Source organism: Peromyscus californicus, unplaced genomic scaffold (assembly GCF_007827085.1).
Source record: "Peromyscus californicus insignis strain IS unplaced genomic scaffold, ASM782708v3 Scaffold_3__1_contigs__length_106647218, whole genome shotgun sequence".
NCBI lineage: Eukaryota > Metazoa > Chordata > Mammalia > Rodentia > Cricetidae > Peromyscus > Peromyscus californicus.
In genome coordinates, this window is record NW_026294551.1 from 43910800 (window position 1) to 43938650 (window position 27851).

At 50.2% G+C, this 27851-nt stretch overlaps 1 protein-coding gene across 1 annotated transcript; it reads left to right on the forward strand.

The window, feature by feature from the left end:
• The first annotated feature begins 1351 nt into the window (after positions 1-1351).
• Positions 1352-25795, forward strand: Lgals9 (galectin 9). Its single transcript, XM_052759003.1, is given in 13 exon segments — positions 1352-1623; positions 8968-9056; positions 11854-12055; positions 14131-14241; positions 15868-15963; positions 17697-17732; positions 18365-18415; positions 18974-19015; positions 20050-20138; positions 20289-20412; positions 20414-20452; positions 25215-25316; positions 25318-25795. Coding segments are annotated over 13 exon segments (1065 nt in total). The 5' UTR covers positions 1352-1584; the 3' UTR covers positions 25363-25795.
• The last annotated feature ends 2056 nt before the right edge of the window (positions 25796-27851 follow it).

Here is a 27851-nt window from a genome sequence, read left to right on the forward strand (position 1 = left end):
AACCAGATTCCTCTTTGGCACCTGGAGGGCCATTTCGTGACACTGTAACAGAACGTTGCAGGCTAATTAGTTCATAAATAACGTGTTTCTTCCTCCCTGTCCTGGAGGCTGTCGGTGCACAAACCAAGATACCATCTGATGAAGGCCTTCCAACTGCATCGTCCCATGGTTGGAGGCAGAAGGCAGAAATGCAGGCAAGAGATCCAACCTGCAGCCACATGTCTCCTGCTAAGTCACACCAATCCATGTAAGAGGACCGGTCCCCGAACCACATCAGCTCCCATGGGGGGAGGGGCGTGTGCACTTACCAACACTGAGGCAGGGGGATCGGTTCGCAGCCCGTGCTTCTCTGGGAATAATGGCACAGCTGTCGCCACAAGCTTGCTTCCAGACAACCTGCTAGTTAGCAGTAGTGCGATGGCAGGGACCCGAATGACTCCAGGTGAGCCTGTCGCCCCGGCTCTCCTCCCCCGACAAATCTAGCCTGCCGTCCTTTGCTCCATCCAATTATTTCCCCTAAGTCATAACCTAACCCACAAGAGCAGGGGGTTTCTGTGTTTGTTTGTTTGTTTTTGTTTTGGGCAGGGAGGACTGGTGATGTAGCCCAGGAGGATCAAAAGTTCAAGGTCATCCTTAGCTACATACTGAGTTCAAAGCCAGCCTGGCCTACATGACAGTGTCAGAAGAAGAAGCGGGGAGGGAGGAGGGGAGGAGGTAGGCATGCATTAGGCAAGGCATTCTGGGTTGTACGATGTGCCATCATGCCTAGTTTGAAAACTGTTTCAAATATTCCCTTGGGTCTCCTTCCTTGTTGCTTGGGATATTCTACTGTGTTTGCTGCTTTTCCTCTTCTCAACCCAAAACTGAGGAAAGGAGGAAAGAGACGAGAAGGAGAAGAGAACAGATAAATTCACAGGCAGTTGGAAACCAAATTCCCAGGGCACCCCCATATTCCACATTAACAGTCTCGGTGGGGGTGTTTTTCTTGCAAAATACTTCTTCCTATATTGTTAGGCTTTCACACAAGGAGAAACGCTTCTTGGAAAGCCTAAATCTTCGTAGAGACTTTAGACAGCCCGTAAAGAGTAGCACAGCCTCGCCGATGCACCTCAAACTTTCTGAGCACACTTTCTCTGCCCATACAGTGGACTGCAGCAGGACTTCCCCACGGCTTCCCACACACAGGAACAGCGAAGCCTGAGCTTTGCTGGATGTGGTGATGAAACATACTCAGAAGAACAGCCACATCCTCTGGCCAAGGCTGTCGAGGAACTCCTCCCTGTGTATGCCACTTTGAAGCCTCAGAAACTCCGCGTGACTGGTTCGCCTGGCAGAGCACAGGAGGCGGAGGCCATGTGTCGGAGCAGGAGCACCCGGCGGCGTCCTCCCCCTGAGTCCCAGCCTCAGCCCTCCTCCCTGACATTCCCTTTATTTTTTCCAGACACTTCCTTCACTGACTCCTGGCTCCTCCCTGTTGTTGAGTCAGTGCCAAGTGGCTAAGGTTTCCATTTCCTCTCTGAGCCCCGCCCTGTGCAGAGGTCTGTTAGCTGTGAGGAAGAGTGGTGACTCCCTGAGGCAGGAGAGATGGCTTTCTTCGGCACCCAGCCTCCCTACGTGAACCCGGTGAGTTGTGGGGAGCAGTTGTGGGACAATTAGGGAAAAGCTAACTGCCACATCCAGGGAAGTTGCTCTGGGTCTCTGAGGAAACAGTTGAGCCACGTGGGTAGTGGTGGGGTGTCCCCTCACACAACATACCAGGCAAGGTCTTCCTGATGCAGCTCTCGTTCTGTGTCAAAGCTCACTGTGCCCCCCGGGATCCGAGGGTTCCCACTCACCATGATTCATGTGGTAGACTAATATATGCCTGGTCCATGCTGCCTAGTAGCATCTAGAAAGGAGATAGTTTATATGGAGATGCAGATGGGCTTCTCGGAGGGCGGGCAGGTACCAGTCAACCACGCGACACTTAAGGTACTTACTTTAGAGAGGACCTCTGTTCAGTCATTTTCAAACTAGGAGACTTCACGCATGGTACTTTCTCCTCTCTGGGTTTCAGTTACCACATCTGTAAAACAGGAATCATACTTGAGTCCCTCTCCTGCGGCTGGGCCAAGGAGAAAGCAGATAGTACATGTGGGTGTTTAAACAGCACCTGGAACATGGTAGGTGTTCTGGCAGTGGTCTGGGGGCAGCCGGGAAGCCCTCCCAAAGAGATGTCTGTCCTCCAAGGACCACGTCAGAATTTACCCAGGAATGCCTCCAGAATGTGTGCGGAAGGGCAAGGTGGTAGGGACTGTCCTTCAGCGTGGTGTGCAAAGAGTTGATGCGTGTTCCTTTTTTTTTTTTTTTTTTTGCGGTCTGCAGGTAGCTTTGTTTACACACTGGGGAGCTCAGGAGCCCCACTGTGTGTGGAGAAACTGAACTTTGATAGGTGGGGGTCTTGTCACATATCCTCAGATGGAGAGTGACAGTGAGTGAAAGTGCTTTGGTTTATTCCCGGAAGAGGGGTGCTCACAGGGAGATGGCCGTGCAAACAGAAGGGAGTGCCCCCAGGACCTTCTGCAGTGTGCCCACTGTGTGCAGGGTGGGAGACACAGGGTTCTGTGGGTGAGCTGGCTGCCAGGGCCTGGCATCAAAGCTTACTCTAGCGTGGGCTCTGGGCTTTGCCTGGAGCTCCTGGAAGCGGTCAGTGGCCCCAGCCACACTGTCCAGGCTTCTGACTTGGGACCTGCAGGGAAGGTGGCTGGGAAAAGCTGGAAGGGGATGTCCAGAGCCTCCGTGGGGCCTTCAAGGGCAGAATGAGACAGAGTGGGCTTGCTACTCCAGCTGGAGGCCATGTGAGTCCCCTGTCCCATAGGACTGGCATCACACTTCCTTCTACGTGGCTACTCTCACTCAGTGGCCCACTGACTTCTGCAACTGGGCCACATGTCTACTGAAATGCTGACGAGGTACAAAAGCCGTGTGACTTCTGTCCCGCTGGGGAACAGCACAGTCATGGCCCGAGGGCCAGGCTTGGTTGCGCACTCCCACGTCTAATGAGACTCCTCTGTGGGCCCAGAAGAAGACGGAGCTGGTCAGGATGTGGCCCCCTTGCGTGACCCTGGCAAGCCAGGGGCCAAGGATATTTTTGTGCTTCTTCACAAGAGGAAGCCGATGTCACCTATGGCTGAGAACATGAGTTCTAGTGTTCAAATCCCAGGCTTGTCGTTAACCAGCTGTCTAGCTTTGGGCAAGTTACTGAAGTTTCTACATTTCCGTTTCTTCACCCTCAAAGACACTTAAAACTAAGGCTGTTGGGATGCTTAGGGAAGTGACACCAGCTGTTTAAGAATGGCCACTGGGAGGGTCTTTGAACTTTTGAAACAGCTGGGCCTTTTGACTTGAGAGCATACCAGATTGGTGTCCCCACTGCTGGTGCCTGGACTATGTGCCTGGTGGATCACTGAGCTACCCAGCAGTGGGCTCCGCCTTCTGCATGTCCCAACGGGAAATTGAAGCAGAAGGCCCTATTTTCTGAGTAGAAGCCAGGTCTGCTCAGGGAGGAGGGTGCATTCTTCTTAGGGCAAACATTTGCACAGTCAGGGCCCCTCTGGACTAGGGACTTCCCCCCGGGCATCTTGTCTCATCTTCTCAGGATGCTTCAGGCTGCCATCTGTGCCACTAATCCCAGGAGGGAGGAGGGCATACATAGATGAGTGACTTGCCCAGGGTCAGGACTAGCCCAGGGAGATGGGAGCCAAGACCTAGGGGATCATAAGTCCTGAGAAAAAGACAACAAAGACAATACCTGGCCACCCCTCCCCGCAGCAGCAGGGATCAAATGAAGGTCCCATTATCTCCTGCTAAGATCTCTCACCGACTCACTGACGTTCTGAATTCCACAGTAACCTGGATCCCCAGGTTTAACTCAACACCTTGTTCTATCACTGTTCAGGGAGGACAGAAGTCTCAAAACCGAAAGTTCAAGTTCTGGGGTTAGCTGCCCATCATGCGGAAGGCCCTTGACTTAATGCCCAGCGACAAACATTGCCCTGCCCCAGCAGCAGCCGCTCAGGCTTCTTTAAAAAAAGCATTTATTTATTTGTTTGCTTGTTTGTTTACTATGCGTGTGTGTGACAGAGGTTAGAAGACAACCTTGAGGAGTCAGGCTTCTCCATCCACTATTCGGGGTCCTGAGGGCCTAACTGGGGTCATCAGGCTTGGTAGCAGGTGCCTTCATCCACCGATCCGTCTCACCAGATCAGTTCTCTTCTTGCAGCGTTAAGTCTATTTCAGAGCCTGGCCCCCTGACCTCCCTCCTATAAGGATACTGGTCATTACGTAAGGCCTGCTGGGTAATTTGGCAATTACCCCACGTCAAGAGACTCCAGCACATCTGCAGAGTCATTTTTGACACTTAAATCAACATATTCCCAGGTCCTGGGTCATTGCCGAGGGTGAGGGTGAGTGAGGTGTGCCACTCAGACCCTCCCTGAAGCCTCTCCTGCCGTCGGAGTCTTGGAGAGTTTCTCAAGAGATAGTTTATCTACAAATTAGTAACTGAGTACAGCTAGCCGCCCCTCCCACTTTCTATACAAATGACCTCATTCTGGCCCAGTTGGAGAGGGCTCTTGCCACTGAGCCTGGTGACGTGAGTTTGGTCCTTGGAGCCCACAGAGAACTGACTCCCGCAGCCTCTGACCTCCACAACCACACAAAGTGAATAAATAAATGTAGGTAGTGTCATTCCACACCCTTGCTCACAGTTCCCACCTTCATCCTTCCTGCATCGAATGGCATCATTTGTAAATAACATTATTTATTTGGCTTTTTCCTTTTAGCGGACTTTTAGGTTCTTCCTGGTCTTTTGCAGTCTGTGCTGAGACATGAACAGCCCTGTTTATAAGACCCACGCATGTTAAAATAATGCCTCAGAATTTGAGAACACCATTTAAGATACTAAGATCTAAGCTGGGGCTGGTGGTACACACCAGCTATCCCAACACATAAGAGGTGGAGGCAGGAGGTTCGAGGTCACCCTCAGCTACAGTCGGGCTATAGGACATTGTTTCAAAAGACACTGAAACCTCACAAAGCTTTTTTGGGGAAAATTGATACTTCCGAGACCAACCTGTACTGCCCTGCCCCCGTGACCTGGGTCTATTCTTCCTCTGCCTCTGTCTTTCTGTGCATAGGTGACCCACCACCATCTCACCTGCTTTCTGGTCTCCAAATCTCGTGGCTTCCCAGGAGTATTAGCAGGTTAAGTATCAAGTCTTTCTTCGCCAGCAAAAGCTCTGAGGAAAATTTCAGGAGAGGGCAGGAGTTTTGTTTCTTTTTTAAAAGGTTTGTTTTTATTTGTGTGTGTGTGTGTGTGTGTGTGTGTGTCTGTGTGTGTGTGTGTGTGTGTCTGTGTGTCTATGAGTGTGTGTCACATGCATTAGGTGCTCAAGGAGGCCGGAGGAGGGCATCAGATCCTTGGGCGCTGGAGTTACAAGTAGTTGTGAGTTGCCTGGTGTGGATTCTGGCATCTCACTTGGGTCCTCTGGAAAAGCAGGCTGTGCTCTTCCGCCCCCAGCCCCCGGGAAGAGTAAGGACCCTTACAATCATCTCCTGTCAGCCTGGGGATACAACAAAGTGTGCTTCTCTAGCAAATTTGAGAGCCTTGGTTTGATCCCTAGCCTTGTCGTAGAAGAAGCAAAACAACAACAAAATGTTTCCTGGCGTGCCAGTGCACAGTTCCCTCAGGCTGACTGGTCTCACACACCACAGGTGAGGGTGTGAACAAAGGAACTCAGACACAGGCAAGCTGTGATCTGTTTCAGGAAACACTCAGTGACAGAGCCAACATGAGATGTGAGAAGACATCTCCCCGAAAGGATGACCTGGGGTTGGTCTGAATGAGGGAGGGGGGCCATCACAGGCTTCTATAGGTTCTGGGTAGCCAGCCAGCTCAAGGATGAAGGCAGCATCAGTTAGGTAAGGAGGGAGAACCTGGCTGGGGTGTTGGTTATCTCTAGATAGGAGCTGACACACGTTTCTACAATCAAATTCCTTAATAATGCCAGCCGCTAACAGCAGGAAGAACTGGAACGTGGAGATCCATCAGCAACATAAAACAAAGAACAGCAAGCCACAGGAGAAGGAAGTTCTTTAAATCTGTAGACTTTAGAGGGGAGGGGTTGTTGATCATAGACGGGAGGGCGAGCTTAGCGGAGAGTCACTGGGTTTAGAGGGAGGTGTCTAAGTTTAGAGTGAAGAGGTCTCTGAGTTTATTACTGAAGGGGTCTCTTTGCTTAGGAGGGAGGAGTCACTGAGTTTAGCTGATTATTGAAGATTCTTGGTAGGCTGTAAAAGCTGTGTCTAGGAAGCTGACCCTGTAGTCCATCCATCTGCCTTGAGAACTGACGCATGCTAAAAGTTTAGCATCCTAGGGAAGGTCCTAGATAGGATGTAAGTCATGGCAGAGCCCTCTACTGGCCCAGCATTTGTGGTCTATCAGGCAGTGGGTTGAATTTGGTGGGTGGGTGTTTTCTGTTGGGCTGGCAGGCAATAACTTAATCTGAGCCTGCAGAGAAGTGTCCTAAACGGGCGGCCATCCCAAGACCTGTCTTGCTTCCTCTCTTATACCTTTCTTTCCAATCTCAGGTTATTTCAAAACAACACCAGTCAAATTTCACTGAAAATATTCTCTCACATATCTCTGCAATACAGGATGAATTTTTTAAAAAAGATTTATTTATTTATTATGTATACAGAAGAGGGTGCCAGATCTCATTACAGATGCTTGTGAGCCACCATGTAGGTTCTGGGAATCGAACTCAGGACCTCTGGAAGAGCAGTTGGTGCTCTTAACCTCTGAGCCATCTCTCCAGCCCCCAGGATGAATTTTTAACCTATTAATTTTGAACTCAGATCCCCCGGCACCCACTTTCCAAGTGCTGAGATCATAGGTGTGCGGGACCCCACCTGACAAGAATTCTTATATGTTTGTGTGGAGTCCCCAGCACCCCAGAATTAGAACATAAAATCATCCTCATTGTCCCGATTTCTGGGTTCTTATGAAAGTCTGGCAGCTCCGTTATCTGTGGTTGGTGTTTCCAGGTTCTTGGCATCTTATCCAAAGAATTCAAAACAAGAGGCTCCCAGGGATTTGCAGAGGAAGCCGCACAGCTTTATCTGAAGCAATGCTTCAGTTAGAGGGGGAGCCGCTCCAAACTGACAGTGGGCTAGGCCGAGGTGTGCCAGAGTACTCCAGGGCCCAGCTGTCAGTAGGACTTCCTTTTACAGGGTTCAGGAGGAGGAGCTGGGGTGTGGTCTAAGTGCTTCTCTGCCTTCACGGATAGTTTGGTTCATCTCTTCATTAGTTCTACTGTGCATGTCCCTTCCCTCACGCAGAGGCACGGGGTGGTAAACGAACCTCTCCCTTTGACTGCTTCGCTTTGCCGCACACATACCCCAAATCAGTTCAGGCTGAAAGAACCCTTCCTTTCTTCCAACGTGAATGTGTTGGGGATACATTTGAATAGGAACTGTCTGAATTTGATTGTTACCAGGGAAACTTACATTATTGTTCAGATATAGGAGTAGGCCAGCCTGATGCAGGTGCAGCCTTCAGAGACTTCTGGGGTTTCTAGCTTCATTGTTTGGAGAGGGGTGTACGTGCATAGCGCAAGCAGGTGGAGGAGCTAGGCTGCCCAGTGAAGTATTAGAAGGGATGGGGTGTGAACAGTCCCAAACCAAATAGGGTCCCAGGGTACTAAAACTGTGTCTTGTGTTTGCCCACTTCGTTCCTCCAGCACTGGGCATGGACGATGACCATTCATTAGAGCTGAGTGGACAGTGCCCTGCTAAGTAAACAGTGTGAGGCCGACTCTATCCCAATCCTCGTCACTTCCTATTGTGCCCTGCCTGGCCACTTCACTCAACTCTATCACCTTCCTGGCTCCTGGAGTATTTAACTTACACAGGGTGTTGACCCAAAGGAGGTGTTAGAAAGGCCACTAAAAACTCTGGAGTGACGTGGGAATCAGCTAGGGAACAGACCCGGCAAGGGGCAGAGCCATGCTTGGTGTACAAGGCTTTCTGGACATTGGTAGTCATCAGTTTGGGAATTCGTGCCTGAGAGCACAAGGCAAGGCGAGCGGGGGCAGAGGGATGCCAGCCTCATGAAGAAGCGAGCAGGGAGGTAGTTTATTTCTGTTTACAAATGAAGAAACGGAGGCAGAGAGGCTCGATTTTGGAAGGTCACACAGATACTGAGCAGTGACGAGGGTTCAAACCTGGAATCCTCCTGCCTCTAAAACAGTGTGACGCTCAGTGGGACCCAGTGCTCCTTTAGGGAACCACTTTAGGGAGATCAGGGAGAGACCTGACGGACAGACTTCTGGCAGGGCCTGGGATGGAGGGAACACCGGGGCTCACAGGCTTCTGGGGCAAGCATGAACAGGAGCCAGGAGCTTCAGGAACGAGGCTGCCTCCACCAACTCACAGCAGAGCTGGCCTCGAGGGTGAGGTCCTGGCTGCCATTGTTTCATGGTGGGGGGATACCTCCCTCTCAGCCCTCTCTTAGGAGGAAATGGTCTGCGGTCCAAAACAGAGTGGTGGGTCCCTAGTCAGAACCCTGAGGCCTTTCAGGAACTTGGTTTGGTAGCAGCAGCCCTCGCCGCCCTTCTAGTTCCTTCCTTACCTTGCAGGCCATTTGCCATTTGTTTCACTCTGGTAGGCTCCACAGCTGTCACTTCCCCCAGACTGTGGAGGTCTGCTGCCAGTCACGCCTCAGAAACCTGGCAGTCTCCTGATATTCTCAGAATGACTGTAATGAACTGGACTGGGCTTGCTTCTGCGAGGGACCTTACGGTCTGTGTAGCTGGGATTCTAGCTCCTCGATAGCCATGCCCCCCCCCCCACCCCCCAGCCCTAACTGGGTCCTGCCACACCATGCAAGCACCAGCCAACTGGTATCTCTCCATTTCTCCTCTGCAGGCCGTCCCCTTTTCTGGATTAATCCAAGGAGGGCTGCAGGAGGGACTTCAGATCACCATTCATGGGGTCGTCCAGCCCTTTGCAGATAAGTACGTGGATGACGCTTGTCTTAGGGTTTTATTGTTGTGAAGAGACACCATGACCACAGCAACTCTTATAAAAGGAAACATTTCACTGGGACTGGCTTACAGTTTCAGAGGTTTAGTCCATTGTTGTCATGATGGGGAGCATGGCAGTACTCGGGCAGACACGGTGCTGGAGAAGAGCTGAGAGTTCTACATCGTGATCCGCAGGCTGCACGGGAGGAAACTGTGTGTCACACTGGGTGTAGCTTGAGCATATGAGACCCCAAAGCCCGTCCCCACAGTGACACGCTTCCTCCAACAAGGCCACACATCCTAATGGTGCCACTTTCTATGGACCAAGCACTCACATACTTGAGTCTATGGGAGCCATGCCTATTCAAACCACCACAATACTGATGTTAATCTCAGCCTCAGCAACCTAGGAGCTGCAGGCGATGGAGAGCTGGCCGTCCCTTACCTCCTGCCATCTTGGCACCACTAACAGACTCCTTAGACTCCTGGGCCCTGAGCACCCTGCTCCCAGGGAGCTCACAGTCTGAGGAGGGAAGTAGCAGCTTGGCCAGAGCAGCAGGAAGCACTCTTGACACTGTGAAATGGTGCCGCAAGAAGAGAAGTTCCATTAGCTTCCACAGCAGCTTTGTGTAATTTTCTTTTTAGATGTGTGTGTGTGTGTGTGTGTGTGTGTGTGTGTGTGTGTGTACAAGTGTGCTCTGTGTATAGGTGACAGAGGAGGCCAGAAGAGAGTGTCAGATCCCCCTGGAGCTGGAGTTACAGGCAGTTATGAGCTGCCTGATGGGGATGCAGAAAACTGGGTCAGTGTCCTCTGGAAGAGCAGGAAATGTTCTTAACCTCCAAGCTGTCTCTCCAGTTCCAGCCCTATCAATTTTTGAGTCCTAGGAGATATTTTCAAGTTCCTGTCAAGAGTGATCCCAGGGATGGAGATGTAGCTCCATTAGTGGAGTGCTTATGTAGCACACACAAAGCCCTGGGTTAGATCCCAGAACTACATAAACTAGGCATGGTGGTGCACACCTGTAATCTGAGCAGTCTTTCTGCCCTCTCTTCCGCGATGTTCTGTGAAACTTGAAGGGGGCGGTAGAGATGGCCCATGTCCATTTTTGTTTGTTTTTACCATTGATGCCCATGGATAGCTGTCACTTTTTCTGCAGTTACCACTGCCCATTGCAAAAAGAGGCTTCTCTGCCCAAAGCTGACAGCAACATTGATCTACAGACACAAACATGATCATGTAGAGGTGTTTTTATATGCACGTTGTGTTCATTCAGCAAAACAATGGTATTAGCTTCCCCACTAGGGCCTAAGACTTTCCAGCTGCAGGCTTTTATCCAGGTCTACGGTACCAGATGTGAATTCCCACCTCAAATCCAGTCAGAAAGTTGTCTGTCCATACCACCACAACAAACTTGCCACTATTGACCCGTGGGGACACTGTCTCAGTTAGGTTTCTGTTGCTCGGAAGAGACACCGTGACCCCAGCAACTCTTATAAAGGAAAACATTTGATGGAGGTTGGCTTACAGTTTCAGAAGTTTAGTTCGTTATCATCATGTCGAGAAGCATGGTGGCATGCAGGCAGATGTGGTGCTGGAGAAAGAGCTGAGAGTTCTATGTCTTGATCCACAGGCAGCAGAAGGAGACAGTATGGCACAGTGGGCATATCTTGAGCATATGAGACCTCAAAGCCCCACCCACAGTGACACACTTCCTCCAACAAGGCCACACCTCCTGATAGTGCCACTCCCTATGACCAAGCTTTCAAATACATGAGTCCATGGGGGCCATTACTACCACCATATACATCTTGCTTGGCCAGATAGAAGTTGTATTAGTTTGCCTCTCTGTTGCTGTGATAAAGCTTGCTGACCAAAAGCAACTTGGGAAGGAAAGCGTTTATTTGGCATATAGGTTACGATCCATCATTGAAAGAAGCCAAGGAAAGAACTGAAGCAGAGACCCCAGAGGGATGCTGCTTACTGGCTTGCTTCCCCTAACTTGCTCAGCTACGTTTTTTTTTTCCTTTTGTTTTTTTTTTTTTTTTTTTGAGACAGGGTTTCTTTGTGTAATTTTGGTGCCTGTCCTGGAACTCGCTCTGTAGACCAGGCTGGCCTCGAACTCACAGAGATCCACCTGCCTCTGCCTCCCGAGTGCTGCGATTAAAGGCGTGCGCTACCATCGCCAGGCTACTTTTTTTTTTTTTTTTTAAATGCAGCCCCAGCCCATCTGCTCAGATACAGACCGCCCACAGTAGGCGGGGCCCTCCTAATCCACCAATAACCAAGAAAAACACCCCATAGACACGCCCATAGGTCAACTCTTGGACACAATTCACTGGTCAAGGCTCCCCCTTCCCAGATGTGTCAACAACTGAAACCGACTATGACAATGGTGTCGCACATGGTGCACAGCTGAGTAAGATGGTTGATGACAATTCTCCTCCGGAAGGCTGCATAGCACTTTCCCAGCACTGAGTGCCGGCTACCGAGGCCCAGCCCAGTTCCAGCTTGGTTTCTCTGTGTCCCGTGACCAGAACCGGGGGCAAAAGATGTGTGGTTGTTGTTGTTGTTGGTGGTGGTGGTGGTGGTGGTGGTGTCATTTTCCCTAATTGTCTACTTAACTTTCTAAAAAAAGGACGCAGAAAGGGCAAAATGCCATAACTACATGAAATACATTAGGTCTGAACTAGATGAGCCCAAACACGCTAACAGAGAAGTCGGTCCAAAGCGGTTCTGTCCGCCCCGGGCAGTAAGCCATGCTCCAGGAGGCTCGTTTCTCTGCCTTAGGTTCATTGTGAACTTTCAGACCGGCTTCAGCGGAAATGACATTGTCTTCCACTTCAATCCCCGGTTTGAAGATGGAGGGTATGTGGTCTGTAACACGAAACAGAAAGGACACTGGGGGCCTGAGGAGAGGAAGATGCAGATGCCCTTCCAGAAGGGGGTGCCCTTTGAGCTTTGCTTCCTGGTGCAGAAGTCAGACTTCCAGGTGAGTGAGGATCCCACCCCCCATCCCCCCACCCCCCCACCCGCAACCTGCCCCCTGGGTGGACCACATTTTAACAGCCACATTCACTGAGATCGGGCCCCAGCCTAGCTACTGCACAGATGTGACCTTTGCCCTTTGCCTCACACACTCCAGCCTCCAGTATCTACAGGTCTACCTTTTGCTTTGATTCCTCAGAAAATAAGTGAAAGTTTCCCACCCCCCACTTCCTCCACCCCTCACCCCACCACTCCCCCAAATCTGACAAGCCTCTCCGCCAACACAGCAATCCAAATCAGACCAAATCAGACCGAATTAGAAAGGCCCAGGTTTAATGGGTAAAACATTCCTGGGTGACTCTCCAGCTCCCCAAAGAGGAGATGGGGGACAAAAGACCAGAAGAACCACGTGTCTGTTTTCTGAGATGCAGCTTAAATACCTTGTGGGAGTGGTCAAGAGCCTCTCTGGGGGAGGAGCTGTGTTTGGCGGACTTTGAGGGGGCGGTTTGGGGAAAGAGATGGCGGAGGGGAGTTGAGGTGGATCTTCCACGAGAACATTCCAGACTCTTGGGTATATGGCCGCCAGGGTGCCAGGGGTTGAGGTGGAGCTCCCACCCAAACAATAAGACTTCAGTCTGTCACCGTGTTGCTTTTTAGGCCCCAGGTGTCTAAAACAAACAAACAAAACACCCCCAAACTCTGTATTTATTCTTTGATAATTTTGTACACATATGGAATGTATTTTGAGCGCGCACTCCCCATCCCCCCTCCCATCCCCCTTCCACTTCCTCTGGAACCTTTGTCTGTCCCCACTACCCTTCCTACTTTTATGTCTTTTAACCCCCTCAGTAACCCACTGGGTTTTAGTAGAGTTGCGTTGTGTGCATGGGTGTGGGGTTGTTTGCTGGATTATGGGCCACTCTGTAGTGGCTCCAGCACTGAAAAGATATGACCCTTCTCCCCCACCCCCATTTCCCCCCCAAAACTATCAACCGTTGTCAACAGCCTCACGTGCAGAGAGCCTCACTTGTCCCAAAGTCCAAGTTAGCTCCTGTCCTCCACTGCAGGTCCCTCGGAACATCTACTCTTTGTGGTGCTGGGGATCAAACCTAGCTTCCCGCATACTAGGCCAGTGCTCTGCCACTGAGCCACACCCCAGTCTCAACAGGGATCTGTTGACAACATTGTTCTCTTCAGGCTGAAAGGCAGTGTCTTTACAGAGGAACTGGGGATACTGTCTCTGGGCTGGGGTGGGGTGTGTGTGTCCGTGCTCGAGCTTGCCTGTGTGACACTGGGGTTCTTGTGCCCTCCAAGCACAACCTAAGGTTGCCTTTCCTGTGCTGCTCGCACGCATCCTACGCACACCTAGATACTATCCCAGGTGAGGGCTGGGAAGTAGTTCACTGGGTTGGGTGCTTGCCTAGCATGAACAAAGCTCTGGATAAACTGGGCACGGTGGTACCCACCTGTAATCCCAGCATTTGGGTGATGGGAGCAGGAAGATCAGGAGTTCAAGGTCATCTGTAGCTTTCAAGGTCATCCTTAGCTACATAGTAAGTTTGAAGCCTAGCCTAAGCTACATGAGACCCTATTTCAACAACATCAATAAAAAAAAATTAACTGACATGAACAGAGTTTGAAAAGATAAACCTGGGGACTGGAGAGATGGCTCAGAGGTTAAGAGCACTTGCTGCTCTTGCAGAGATCCGGAGTTCAGTTCCCTACACCCACATGGCAGCTCACAACCATCTGTAATGCAGTTCTAGGGGATTCAGTACCCTCTTCTGGTGCACATACATACACGCAGGCAAAACATCTAAACACATGAAATAAAATAGCTCTAAAAATATCCTAAAAAGGAACGATAAGCCTGGAGTAATAGGGGAATGATGGTCAGAACTGAAGTCCAGCCAGAAACAGGAGCCCAGTGGACAATGATCTGAGAGCAGTGACTCCCTTTCTGGCACCCCACTGAAGATGATGCCCCTGCCTCGGAGTGGGTTCAGGTCTTTATTTCTGAAGGTGAAGCTCAGGCATGGCCCGGGCCGGCACTTCTTCACAGCATCTCTCTTCCGGCAGGTGATGGTGAACAAGAACTTCTTTGTGCAGTACCCACACCGCGTACCTTACCAACTCGCAGACACCATTGCTGTCTCCGGAGCCCTGCACCTGTCCTTCATCACCTTCCAGGTCAGGACGGCTGGTACCTGTCCCAGGGTTGAAGGACAGTGACCAGCTGGGCTTGTGCCCACTCAACAGGGAACCAGCAAGTATCTTCCCCGGGTGGCTTTGGGGCTACACTGGTTCCCTGGTTTGGTGTCTGTCTGCCTGTTGTCTGTCCCTCTGTCCCTCTTGGTGTTGCTTTCTTGATAATGAACGATCTGCCTTGGTCTCCAAGATGCCAACCGTCTATTGCTAAATGTTCTGAAGGAGTTCTAGAAGGGCTTGTGCTTGGGAAGCCAAATGGAATCCAAATCAGAGGGCAGAGCGTGGCTCCTGGAGCCCAGCCTGGGTCTGTTTGACCTCTGTGTTAAAAACAAACAAGGCATAATAATAATAATAATAATAATAATAATAATAATAATAATAATAAAAACAAATAAAATAAAAACAAAGAAACAAAAAGGAAAAAACAGGAAAAAGAAAACCAAAGCCAAAACAAACAAACACCAAAAAAACGTTTTGTGTGTGAGATTTTTGTCGTCTGTGTCATGATCTCACTTTGTAGCCCAGGCTGGCCTCTGACTTATGACTCTTCCGATTCAACCTCTTGAGTGCTGGGATTACAGACAGATGTTACTGGGCTCAGCTCTGAAAACCAATTATTTATTTATTTATTTATTTATTTATCTATCTATCTATCTATCTATCTATCTATTTATCTATTCATTCATTCATTCATTCATTCATTCATTCATTCATTTGAAGGCAGTGTATATAGCTGTGACTGGCCTTGAACTTGTGTCAACCCTTCTGCCTCAGACTCCACAGTGCTGTGATTGCAGGTGTGAAACACCAGGCCCAGTTCTGAAAATCCATTTTTTCCTCTTAAACACAGATTCTTACTATGCAGCTTGGGCTGGCCTTGAGTTCTATGTAACCCAGATTGGCTCTACCTTGTGATCCCTCTGCCTCAGGCTCTTCAGAGCTTGGGATTACAGGCACGTAGGACCTCATTCAGCTGTGTTTTTTCTAAGAGAGAGAGAGAGAGAGAGAGAGAGAGAGAGACAGAGACAGAGACAGAGACAGAGACAGAGACAGAGACAGAGACAGAGAGAGACAGAGAGAGTCTCTCTATGTAGTCTGTCTTTTCTGGAGCTTGCTATGTAGACCAGGTTGGCCTTAAAGTCACAGAAATCCACCTGTCTCTGCCTCCTGAGTGCTGGGATTAAAGCCGCCATCATTACTCAACTTGTTTTAAAATTTTTAATGTGTTGCCAAGATCTGAAAGTCTAGCTGGGCATAGTGTCTCAGGCCTATAATTCCAACAGCAGAGGGGTTAGGAGTTCAAGATCATCCTCATCCTCTCCTACATAGTGAGTTTAGGGCTAGCCTGAGCTACATGAGACCCTGTCACCAAAATACCAAACACAATAAATAAATAAATAATGTGAGATACTCTATGATTACCTGGAAGGCCAAGGTATGCTGGGCCCCTTTCCCTCTGGCCTTATGCTCCCATTTCCTATTTTCCAGTCGAACCCTTTTCTTGGCCTCATTCCTCTGAGTCAGGAGCCAGCCCCTGCCCTTTGCCTGCCCTTGCTCTGGCCGGGTGTCCTGCTTCCTGTCACCCAGACGTGCTTTTGTTTTTAACAGAACTCCTCTGCAGCCCCTGTCCAGCCTGTCTTCTCTACAGTGCAATTCTCTCAGCCTGTCCAGTTCCCAAGGAACTCCAGGGGGCGCAAACCAAAAGTGAGTCAAGTGTGCGGCCAGGAGGTCCATAGTAGCAAAAAGCTGGAGCCTAGAGGGGGGTCCCACCAACAAGCTATCCAGAGCCTTCAGGCCCCGTCACATCAACACAGGGTCCTCTGCAATCACCAGATCCCAGAGTTGTCACTACCCCTTTGTCCTTCCATGTTCCATCTTCTCTCTCCCCCCAAAGCCGATACCTAGGTCCAACCTGTGGTAACTCCTCACACACATGACCTCTGGCTTGGTACCTTTCACCCACTGGCACCACCACTGCACAGTGACCTCACCCAGCACATTCCATCTCACCCTGTCCCATTGTAAATCTTTAGGGTTGAGTCCCAAAGTCTTTCTAAACAGAGCCCAAAGCCTGGTGGATACCTATAATCCTAATACTTTGGGGGCAGCGTCCGGAAGGATCAGAAGTTCAAGATCACCCTCAGCCTGGACTACGTGAGACCCTGTCTCAAACAAACAGAACAAAACAGAACCTTACATAACAAATAAATACAAGCACAAATTCCCTCACAAGGCAGAACAGAACACTCCCTAGTCTGGCCCCAGCTCACGACCTCTGCTCAGCCATGCCACCGCCAACAGCTCATCTGGCCACCTCTCCCTTGCACAGGCTGCCCCTTCTGTCCACCTTGCCCCTGGCACACTAACAATTACCCTGTAGTTCTTTGTTTAAATGGCACTCAAGAGTTTTCTCTGTGTCACTGTGGACTTCGTACTTGTTTGTGCTGGTCGGTCACAACATCCTTTGTATGTCAGTCTGTCTTCGTCATGCCGCCCACCTTCCTCATGCCCAGGAGCCCCTGGAGGACTGGCAGCATGGCTTGTTGTTTCGTTAGTGTGTTTCTAGCCCCTCACACAGTACTGGCATGCAATGGGGCTTTTTGTTGTTGCTGTTACTTTGTTTGTTTGTTTGTTTGTTTTGTTTTGTTTTGCGCAGCCAGAGAGAATAGGAGGCAAAGGAGGGAAGGATCTGCTGGAGGGGTGGGGAGTGGGGGGATGGTGAGTGGGGGGTGGGGGGGTGGGATGGGGGCAGGGAGGAAAGGCCACAGCTCTCTCTGTGGTCACTCAGGCAATTGGGGTTAGGGCAAAGAGTGTCTCCTAGGTACTAGCCTCTCTGTGGGTCATGGTGGGCCGGGCAGGGACCCCTCCTTCTGCCATACTAAGGGCAGAGCACGTGGAGGCCATTGCAGGGCAGCCCAGTGTGGACCCTGGCCTGGGGAGGATACAGGATGTGAAGGATACAATATGACCCAGCTCGGGTCTATTAGGAATCTTTTCACCTGCTTGCTACCTGGGCTAGCCTGGACAAGTTGCTTAACCTCTAAGAGCCTCAGGCCTCACCGGAGGGATGGGAGTCAGGGATGCTGCCCTTCTGGGAAAGCATGAGGCTGTGTGCTGAGCGAGCACTAAATGCTCACTTTCACCTAGCAGGTGAAATGGGGAGCTGGGGGTGGGGCTCGTGCCACTGGGGGCCCAGAGAAGCAACATGGTCGGCAGATTGATTCCTCAGGAAGCCAGGAGACAGTCTCCCTCCCTTAATCCTGACACCCCTGTGCACACGAGGGTGAGTATTTGGGTGCAGCAGGCTCAGGAAGGAGGTGATGTGTCTAGGAAGGTACAGCCGACCATAAGAAGCACACCTGGAGTTTGAAGTCACCTCTCACCCCATGTGACCCCAGAGATAACATCTCTCCTTTACCTCCCTTGACCCTTCTCAGCCCCCGGGCATTCGGCCTGTCCACCAGCCACCCATGGTAAGTCCCTTGATCTTTTTATGTTTTAGAACCTCTTCAATATGGCTCCTGCTGTGCGTTAAAAGGAGGAGCAGGCTCAGCCTCCCCCATGAGGGCAGACAAGGCTACCCACACTCCCCACCCACCAGGCCTCAGCCCCCAGGCCTCAGCGATGTTGGTGGGAAAGGGGTCGCAAGTGTGCTTGGCTGGCTCTGACCCAATAGAAAATGGGGCTGGGGGAGGAATTCCGTTGGTGGGGTGCTTGTCCAGTGCTTGCAAAGGCCCAGTCTGAATCTCAGCACGCCACATACAACGTGGTGCGCAGCTGTAATCCCAGCACCGGGGAGCAGAAGTGGGTCAGGAAATCTGAAAGGGTTTGTTTGCCCCAGAGGGAGCCACACATTCACCCTTCCCTCCTGCAAAATAAGGCTGGTGGGGTGGAACTCTCGTCGCAATCCACCTTCCCCAATAGAAAAACGCCTCTCCCCACCCCTAGTGTACATGGGTGTCTGGGGAGGGGCTGTGGTGAATGATGCCCCTAGTTACAGTTCGAGGTTCAGGCTTAAGGGTGGGGATCATGTAGCGCCCTCTGGTGGCAGGTAGTAGTCTTCACAGTGGTGAGAGCTGGTTAAGACCCATTTCTTTCCCCCCAGACTCAAACCATCATCCACACAGTTCACAGTGCCCCTGGACAGATGTTTCGTGTAAGTCTAAACATTTTTGGTTATCTCACAGCCCCACCACTTTCCTTTAATCAAAACCAGAATTCCCTAGAGTCACACAGTTGGAACCAAAGTGCTTAGGAAAGAAGATGGGGAAAGCTGGGATGAGCTCCGTGCTAGCTAGGAAGATGGCGGCGCTCAGACTCTCCTTGGGACAGCAGAGATTGAGGAACAGTCTTCAGAGTATTGGACGGGCAGACACACTGGTCCTCCGGTTGCCCAGGCTGGAGTGTGGTGGCCCCAGCCTCTAGCTGGCTTACTAAGGTCAAGTCCATGCCAAAGCACTACTGACCAGGCCAGTCTGATTCTCTTTGCCCAGCGTAGTGCGGGTGGGGGACCCCAAGTTGGTGGGGCTGCAAGGGGCGTGCTTGAAGGGTAGGGGACCATAGTGGGTCCAGGAAAACAGCAGGAAATTTCAGAAACACTGGTGTGACAGAGAAGGGGAATGGGAGGTCTCAAGGGCTGGATATTGGGGTCCCCCTGAAGTATGGGCCACTATTTACCTTGTGTTTCTGTATGGAATCCTGATCTCTTTCGCAGCCTCCTGGAATCCAGCCTGTGGTATACCCCAACATGTCCTATGTAAGTGGTTTCCTGCAGAGGGCCCGGGCTTTAGCCGGTGTTGGGCAGGGTGAGAGGTGAAGGGCAGCTTTAGTGGGGGACAATCCCCTAACTTGCATGATCCATGAAGGTTCCTGCATCCAGGCAAACAGTTAAAAATAGCCATGTAAATGAGCAGAGAGTGGAATAGATCTGTTAAGTTTTAAATGGTGCCTTCAACATGAGCAAACTGTACACCTGCCTTAGTCACTTCTCTGTGGACGTGATAAACATCATAACCAAGGCAGCTTACAGGAGAAAGAGTGTAGTTTGGGGCTTCAGAGACCGTGACCATCACGGCAGGGAGCATGGCAGCAGACAGATAGATATGGTACTGGAGCTGGAGCTGGAAGCTTACATTTTGTAGGAGGGGAAGAGGGAGGGAGGGGGAGAGGGAGAGGGAGAGGGAGAGGGAGAGGGAGAGGGGAGAGGGAGAGGGAGAGGGAGAGGAGAGAGAGAGAGAGAGAGAGAGAGAGAGAGAGAGAGAGAGAGAGAGAGAGAGAGAGAAACAGAGAGGGAGAGGGAGAGGGAGAGGGAGAGGGAGAGGAGAGAGAGAGAGAGAGAGAGAGAGAGAGAGAGAGAGAGAGAGAGAGAGAGAGAGAGAGAGAGAGAAACAGAGTCTGGGAATTGCACAGTCATTTGATACCTTAAAGCTTATCCCCAGTGACACATTTTCTCCAACAAGACCACACCTCCCAATCCTTCTCAAACAGTGCCACCAACTGGGGGCCAACTATTCAAATATATGAGCATCTGGGGGTGGGCATTCTCATTCAAACCCCAACACTCCAACAAGCCATTTGTGCCCTGCCAAAGTCCCTCTCATGATAGTTGAAATGGATTTTAGGAAACACTGGAACGTTTTCTTTTGACATTTGATGAACCAAGTAAATAACCTGGGTCCCTTCCAGAAGATGCAGGACTCGCAGGCTTGACTTCAGAGTCCACAGCCCCCTGTGCTGAGTCCCCACTGCAGCTATCCAGCTGCTGATGATCCGTTTTCATCTTTTCAACAGCCTATACCTTTGTTCACCTCCATCCCAAATGGGCTTTACCCATCCAAGTCCATCATCATATCAGGCACGGTCCTGCCTGATGCTCAGAGGTAAGACAGGCCTCCAGGGCTCTTGGGAGACCAGAGGCTCCCAGTGTGGTTCTGGCCAGCCTCTGGCTCTGAGCCACCTGGGGGTGATGGGTAGGAACTGGGCCCAGAGCTCAGTGGTCAGACAGGGTCTCTGTGAACTGCCCATTCCAGGTTCCACATCAACCTTCGCTCTGGGATGGACATTGCATTTCACTTGAATCCTCGTTTTAATGAGAAGGCTGTAGTCCGAAACACCCAGATCAACAACTCCTGGGGGCCTGAGGAGCGGAAGCTGCCTGGGGAATATGCCCTTCACTCGTGGCCAGAGCTTCTCAGTATGATGCTGGGGTGCAAGGGGAGGGAGGGTACCCGGGTCTGTGATGCAGGGGGCAGACGTCTGGGATATGAGGGCTGCATCCCAGAGAAGGGAGAACGTTCTACAGATTGGTGTTTCATGACTACTGTCCCTGCTGAAGTAAGGGCTTGTATCTGCGAGGCCCCCTTCCCCCTGTTCTGGGAACTGATCTACAGTCTCATGCATGCTAGGCAAGTACAATACCACTGAGCTGCATCTCCAGCCCTCCGTTCTGTTTTGTTTTGTTTTAGGAAGGGACTCACTTTAGCCCAGGCTCACCTACAACTCACGCTGTAGGGTGACTGGCCTAGAGCTCAGGGGATCCATCTACCTCAGCTGGCCAAGAGCGGAGGTTGCAGGCCTGAGCCACCACATCCATCTCCCAGCACTCCCTTAATTTCTTTGCTCTTCCTTCCTTCCTTCCTTCCTTCCTTCCTTCCTTCCTTCCTTCCTTCCTTCCTTCCTTCCTTCCTCCTCTTTCCTTCCTTCCTTCCTTCCTTCCTTCCTTCCTTCCTCCTCCTTCCTCCTCCTTCCTTCCTTCCTTCCTTCCTTCCTTCCTTCCTTCCTTCCTTCTTTCCTTCCCTCCCTCCCTCCCTTCCCCCTCCCTCCCTCTTTCCTTTTTTTCTTTCTTTCTGCTGTGTTGAGACAGGGTCTTGAACGCAGTCAGGCCTCAGACTTTCAACGCCACCTCAGCTCCTGAATAAGTCCGAGCACAGCCCCACACTCTGGGGCCTTGTTGTCCTGCTTTCCACAGAGGGGCAAATGAACTCACAAGGACGGGTCACTTGCATGAGGTCACACCGGCCAGCTGGCACCAATCAAACCCAAGAGGGACTTGCCATTCACTCATTTGCTTATGCCACTCTGTGTCACCTAGCGGGGAGCACTCTGAGAGCAGTACCAGTGCAGCAGCTGGAAGCCTGATACCCTGAGCAGGCCTTATCCACCCTGAGTGTGACGTCAAATCACCCCATGAGCTTAAAGAAGAAAAATCAATGCCTGGGCCCATCCCAGGGCAATGTGCAGCCATCGTTTGAAAATGTGATGGCAATATTCTCTGCCACAAGGCTGAGAGTATAGGGCTCTGTGGGCTGAGAAAGGAGTTTGCGTTTTGTTACTGTTGTTGAGACATGTAACCTAGGCTAGCCTCATGCTTGCTCTGTTATCACTGCCTGGGGGGCCAGCCTGGAGCAGTACAGGGCTCAAAGGGAATCCACGGAGCTGGCATCCTCCGGCTTTTTTATCTGAGGGGGTAAAGCACTCACACTCTCTCCTGATGGTCTCCCTCTTTATTCTTCCTCTGTATCCTGACTCCGTATTTTTCCTGGTGATTTCCTTCTCCCATTCTTCATGTTTTCCTTCTCCTCCTTCTAACTCTATCTTTATTCTTCATGTTTTCCTTCTAACTCCTTCTAACTCTATTTTTCCCTGACAGCTTATATACCCCAGCAAAAATCTTTCAAGCAGCATAAAAATTACAATGCAGTTACAATCTATTTTTCAAGTGAAGGATTACAATGAATACAAGTAAAAAACAGCATTCTTCCCATATTCCCTAACATGATTAAACATTTTACGTATTACAGATGAAAACAAATTATCCCGAGAACCCACGTACATTCATACCCAAGCAACTTGTTACAGATTAACAGTGTAAGCAAGCAAGGTATTCTTTTACTGGCAGGCTGCATTTTGCAGTTACAAAGAAAGGACCAATCACTTTATTACTTATCTTTTTTTTTTTTTTTTTTTTTTGGTTTTTCGAGACAGGGTTTCTCTGTGTAGCCTTGCGCCTTTCCTGGAACTCACTTGGTAGCCCAGGCTGGCCTCGAACTCACAGAGATCCGCCTGGCTCTGCCTCCTGAGTGCTGGGATTAAAGGCGTGTGCCACCACCGCCCGGCTTTATTATTTATCTTGAAAGGTAATCTTATCAGGAATCTTAAAGGAATCACAAATCTAAACTTTTATACATGAAAAACAGTCCGCTCTACTTTAAACCTTTAGGGTGCATACCCACTTGTTGTTAGCTGTTTTATTACTCTTCACTCCTTTGGGGACCCACCACCCAGCTTCCAAATAAATCACACATGGAGGCTTATTATTACTTATGAATGCCTGGCCTTAGCTTGGATTGTTTCTTGCCAGCTTTTCTTAAATTATCCCATCTACCTTCTGCCTCTGGGCTTTTATCTTTCTCTATTTCTATCTACCTTTCTTTCTTACTCTGTTGCTGGCTGTGCAGCTGCGTGGCTGGCCCCTGATGTCCTTCTCTTCTCCTTCTCTTGCTCCTTGACCCTCTCCTTCCCAGATTTCTCCTCTCATTTATTCTCTCTGCCTGCCAGCCTCACCTTTCCTCTCCTGCCAAGTTATTAGCCATTCAGCTCTTTTTAGCCCAATCAGGTGTTTTAGACAGGCACAGTAACACAGGTTCACTGGGCGGTGGTGGCGCACGCTTTTAATCCCAGCACCTAGGAGGCAGAGCCTGGCAGATCTCTGAGTTCGAGGCCAGCCTGGTCTACAGAGCGAGATCCAGGACAGGCACTGAAACTACACAGAGAAACCCTGTCTTAAAAAACAAACAAACAGGGGCTGGAGAGATGGCTCAGCAGTTAAGATCACTGGTTGCTCTTCCAGAGGACCCAGGTTCAATCCCCAGTACCCACATGACAGCTCACAACTGTCTGTAACTTCAGTTCCAGAGTATCTGACACCCTCACACAGACATACATGCAGGCAAAACACCAGTGCTCATGAAATAAAAATAAAGAAAATTAAAAAACAAACAAACAAACAAACAAAAAGTAACATAGGTTCACAGAGTTAAAAAACGCAACATGAAAGAATGCAACACATCTTTGCATCGTTAAACAAATGTTCTACAGCATAAACAAATGTAGCACGTCTTAAAATAATATTCTACAACATCCACTCATCAATAGTTTTGTTATACCAGGAGACTGAGGGCAGAAATGGGTATAAGGAATTAATCATCACCTTTGGTCATCAACCAATCCTAGCAAGAAAGGCACATCAGTGAACAATAATTGGGCTTCTTTGTCCTTGTTCCCTGACCTTAAAGAGTTCCTCACTCAACTATGTGCTTTTCTAAAACTTTAGATTGTCTTCTTGGGTTTTTCACCTCAAAGCTATTTGACAAAAACATCTTAGTCTATCTTTAAGTTATTTTCAGAGCTTTGTTTCAGCTGTATGCACTCTGAAACCTGTGAACACCTCTCCCAACATTAAGATGAAAAGAATTTAAACTAGCTGGGCTACTGGGATTCAGTTGTTTTCCTTAATCATTAACCTAAGCCTCAGTCTCTACAGCTCCTCAATAGAAACTCCTGTGTTCTAGCTGTGTGACACTTCCTCAAATTTATTCAAATCTCTATTTAAACTAACATTATTATTATCATCAATTAGACAGTACAGCTTAGGAAGAAATCATCTTCATAATAATCCACAGGTAAAAATGCCCAGTAGAATGGGATTTTTCTATGAGACAAACACACTACCTTACAGGCAATGAAACGCACTACCTTACAGGCAATGGGGATCTCCCCACACCCATCCACACCATGCCAGATAGCAGAGAAAGATGGCAGCAGCAAACATGTGAAGGCACAGCAGAAGCAAAAGACACTCTGGGGTCTGTGGTCTTGGGGCCTTGTCTATTATCCATAAGGGATTTGCCTCCTGCTGGGCTGACACTCTGAAGTCAACTGCCATCTGCTGCTCCTCTGACATGGCCACCTGCACTACGTAGTCAAGGCTGGCTTTGAACTCCCAATCCTCCTGCCTCTCAAGTGCTGGAATTAATTGCAGACATGCAGCAAGCCTGGCTTTTCTTGACTGCTAAGATTATAGGTGTGAGCTGCCATACCCTGCTGAGGTTTTTGTGGGGTCTTTTGTTTGTTTTTAATGCATATGAATGTTTTTCTGCATGGATATATGTGCACCACTTGCACACATGCCTGAGGCCGTAAGAAGTCAGAAGAAGGTATCAGATCCCTTGGAACTGGAATTTACAGACAGTTGTGAGCTTCCATGTGGGAGCTGGGAAGTGAACCAAGTGCTCTTAACTGCTGAGCCATCTCTCTAACCCTTTGAGCTTGGTTTTTTAATTTAGTGAGAACAAAGACCTAACAAGACTGAATCTCATAGAGCAGAAAGGATGGGACAGGCAGAGTCTGCAGCATCCTCTGGATAGTGCCCACATACAGTGTGATGAGTATTAACCTGTTCCTTATTCAGTTCAATATGGCCATGGGTCACATGATCCTTTAACATTTGTGTCAATTGTCTCATTGAAAATGACTTAAAGGAGACCAGGCATGGAACACTGGAGACTCAGATAGCCTGAGCCAGCATTCCTGTTGCTAGTGGCTGAGGGTTCAGCTGGAGAGCGAGCATGGGGGTGAGGGATATGGTCTAGGCAGACAGTTGGCTGAAATAGATGGGGATCAGCAGGTGAGAGGGACATGGAAGGTCATTGCAAGAGATGGACCAGCACTTGTCCCTGCATGGAAGGTGTAGAGGGTGGGAACAGCTTTCTAGGCTTGGGAACAGCCTATGCTAATGTAGTAGGCAAAGAGAACACTCATGTTTGGTGAAGGGCAAACCATTCATGTTGGCCAAGGGCCAGGTTTTAGGCTTGCTCCTGAGGAAGGGGAGGTGGGGGAGGGAGACACCAGCCTGGGTTCCCAAGTGCCCTGCAAATGTTGTGGCGTCTCTCTCCCAGGTGTGGATCCTATGTGAAGCTCAATGCTTCAAGGTAGCCGTGAACGGGCAACACCTGTGTGAATACTACCACCGTCTGAGGAACTTGCCAGGCATCAACAGTCCTAGAAGTGGCAGGTGACGTCCTGCTGACCCACGTGCAGACATAGGCAAGGTCCCTGGCTAGAGATGAGGGCTGGGGCACCTTGTGTGCATCGTGTCACCTCTTCTCTGTCTCAGGCCTGGCTTCCCCAACCCCACCATCAGAAGAGCACCTCTGACATGCGTTCTGGGAAGGGGCAACTCCCAGTTCACTCCCCTCCACAAAGGGGGGTGTCCTGGTCTATGTGGCATCTCAGCCACAGTCCCATTGTTCTCAAGTGAGTTATACACTGAGAGACGTGACCTCCGTGGGTCTGCCCCTTTCTCTGACCTTTAACCTCTCGGGCCCTTTCCTTTACCCCCGCCTTCCCTTCACCCCACCGCAGGAAGGCCACCCTGATGGCATCCCACTGGCCTCCAGCTGACCAGAATGTCCTCATCAGTTCTTCCCCACTCTTTCCCAGTGCCCATAAAATAAATAATAATGCTTGTTTACACACACATGTGAGACGGCTCCGGTTTTTGAATGGGTCTGGAGACATTCTGGAACCTATTAAAGGGAATGGGAGGAGACAGGTTGGTGCCCACACCTGCTCACAGGGGTCTCCCTCCCAAACCCCCCCTCCCAAACACCTCCCACAAGGTGTTGGAGTAAGTGGGTGGGGGCTGGGACCCAGGGTCTCTGACAGGAATGCTGGCCTCTGTGTAAACAACCTCAAGCCCCTAGGTGGGGAGGGGCTGGGCAGAGCCTGTGCCAGCCTTGGCAGCTTGTGCTGGGTGGGAGGGGGAGGTAATGGGCTCAGGAGTTGATGATCTGCTGTGTGCTTCCCAGCAGAGGGTGTTGGGGTGGAGACCTGCCGCATGAGGGATCCCCCGCACCCTGCTAACTCATCAAGGCCCCCAACAGCTGGGAGCTACTCACCTGCAAGACTGAGGCAAGACCAGCTTGGGCTGCACAGTGTGACCTCGTCTCACATAAAGACAAATGGAAGGAAAGAAGAGGCAGAGGCAGCCGGGCGGTGGTGCTGGTGGCGCACGCCTTTAATCCCAGCACTCGGGAGGCAGAGGCAAGAGGATGTCTGTGAGTTCGAGGTCAGCCTGGTCTATAAAGCAAGTGCCAGGACAGCCAGGACTCTGTTACACTGAGACACCCTGTCTCAAAAAACCAAAAAAAAAAAAAAAAAAAAAAAGAAAGAAAGAAAGAAAGAAAGAAAGAAAGAAAGAAAAAGCAGCATCGATCGAGTTCTTCCCAGACCTACTGAGCCAGTGTGTGTGTGTGTGTGTGTGTGTGTGTGTTTGTGTGTGTGTGTGTGTGTGTGTGTGTGTGTGTGTATCCTATGTGCCTATGTGCATGCAAGTGAAAATGTGTCTGCATGTGTATAGAGGCCAGAGGCCAATTCTGAGTTTCTTCTTCTTCTTCTTCTTCTTCTTCTTCTTCTTCTTCTTCTTCTTCTTCTTCTTCTTCTTCTTCTTCTTCTTCTTCTTCTTCTTCTTCTTCACAGGGTTTCTCTTTGTAGCCCTGGCTGTCCTAGAACTCACTCTGTAGGCCAAGCTGGCCTTGAACTCACTGAGATCCGCCTGCCTCTGCCTCTCGAGTTCTGGGATTCAAGGCGTGTGCCATCATGCCTGACCTAAGTGTCTTCCTTAATCTTTGTCCACCTTATCTTATGAGACCGGGTCTCTCACTGAACCCAAAGCTCACTGATTAACTAGGCCTGTGGCCAGTGAGCTTCAGGGGTTTGCCTGTCTCTGCTTTCCCAGGAGTGGGATGACAGGACCACACCTAGCTTAGTTTATGTGGGTGCTGGGGATCCAAACATATACCAAGTATTTTACCAACTGAGCCTTCTCCCCAGCCCCCAGTCTCCAGTCTGGAGTTCCCCAGTCTCCCAGGCAGGTGAGGATGGTGGTGCCCTTCACATCGAGGCTTCACATGCAGGGAATTTCACCTGTCTTGGCAGGTGCCGGATCATGGCTGGCTAAACTCTCGGGAAACAGGTCATGGAACACAACCAACACTCTCTCTCATTCTTTTAGATGGTCTCAGATTCACTACGTAGGTGAGAATGACCTTAAACTTCAGATCCTCCTGCCTCCACCTCCTAAGTGCCGGGGTTACAAGCGTGTGCCAAAACGCCCAAGGTTATACAGTGGCGGGGATCAAACCCACAGCTTTGCGTATGCTAGGTAAGCAAGCACTCTGCCAACTGAGCTACATCCACAGTCCCCAAGCACATCATTTTCTAAGATAGGGTGAGGGTCGTCAGGGTCCTCAGGAACTCCCCGCCGTTATGAAGAGCCCCAGGGCTCACCATACCCTGCAGAAGGTACCTTGTATGTGAAGCCCAGCTCCAGGCCCTGATCTCTGCTGCCTTGCCATGACCAGAGAATTTCAGACAAGCACAAGCTTCATCGGCTGTCCCCTGGGGACCTGGTTAAACATGCTCCCTCGTGGGGGCATCATTGTCCGGGCTGTGGTGTCTACCAACCCTAACCCATGTATTACTTGAGAACACTTTCACTACAAAACTCAATCAAACACACAGGGTGATTAAAA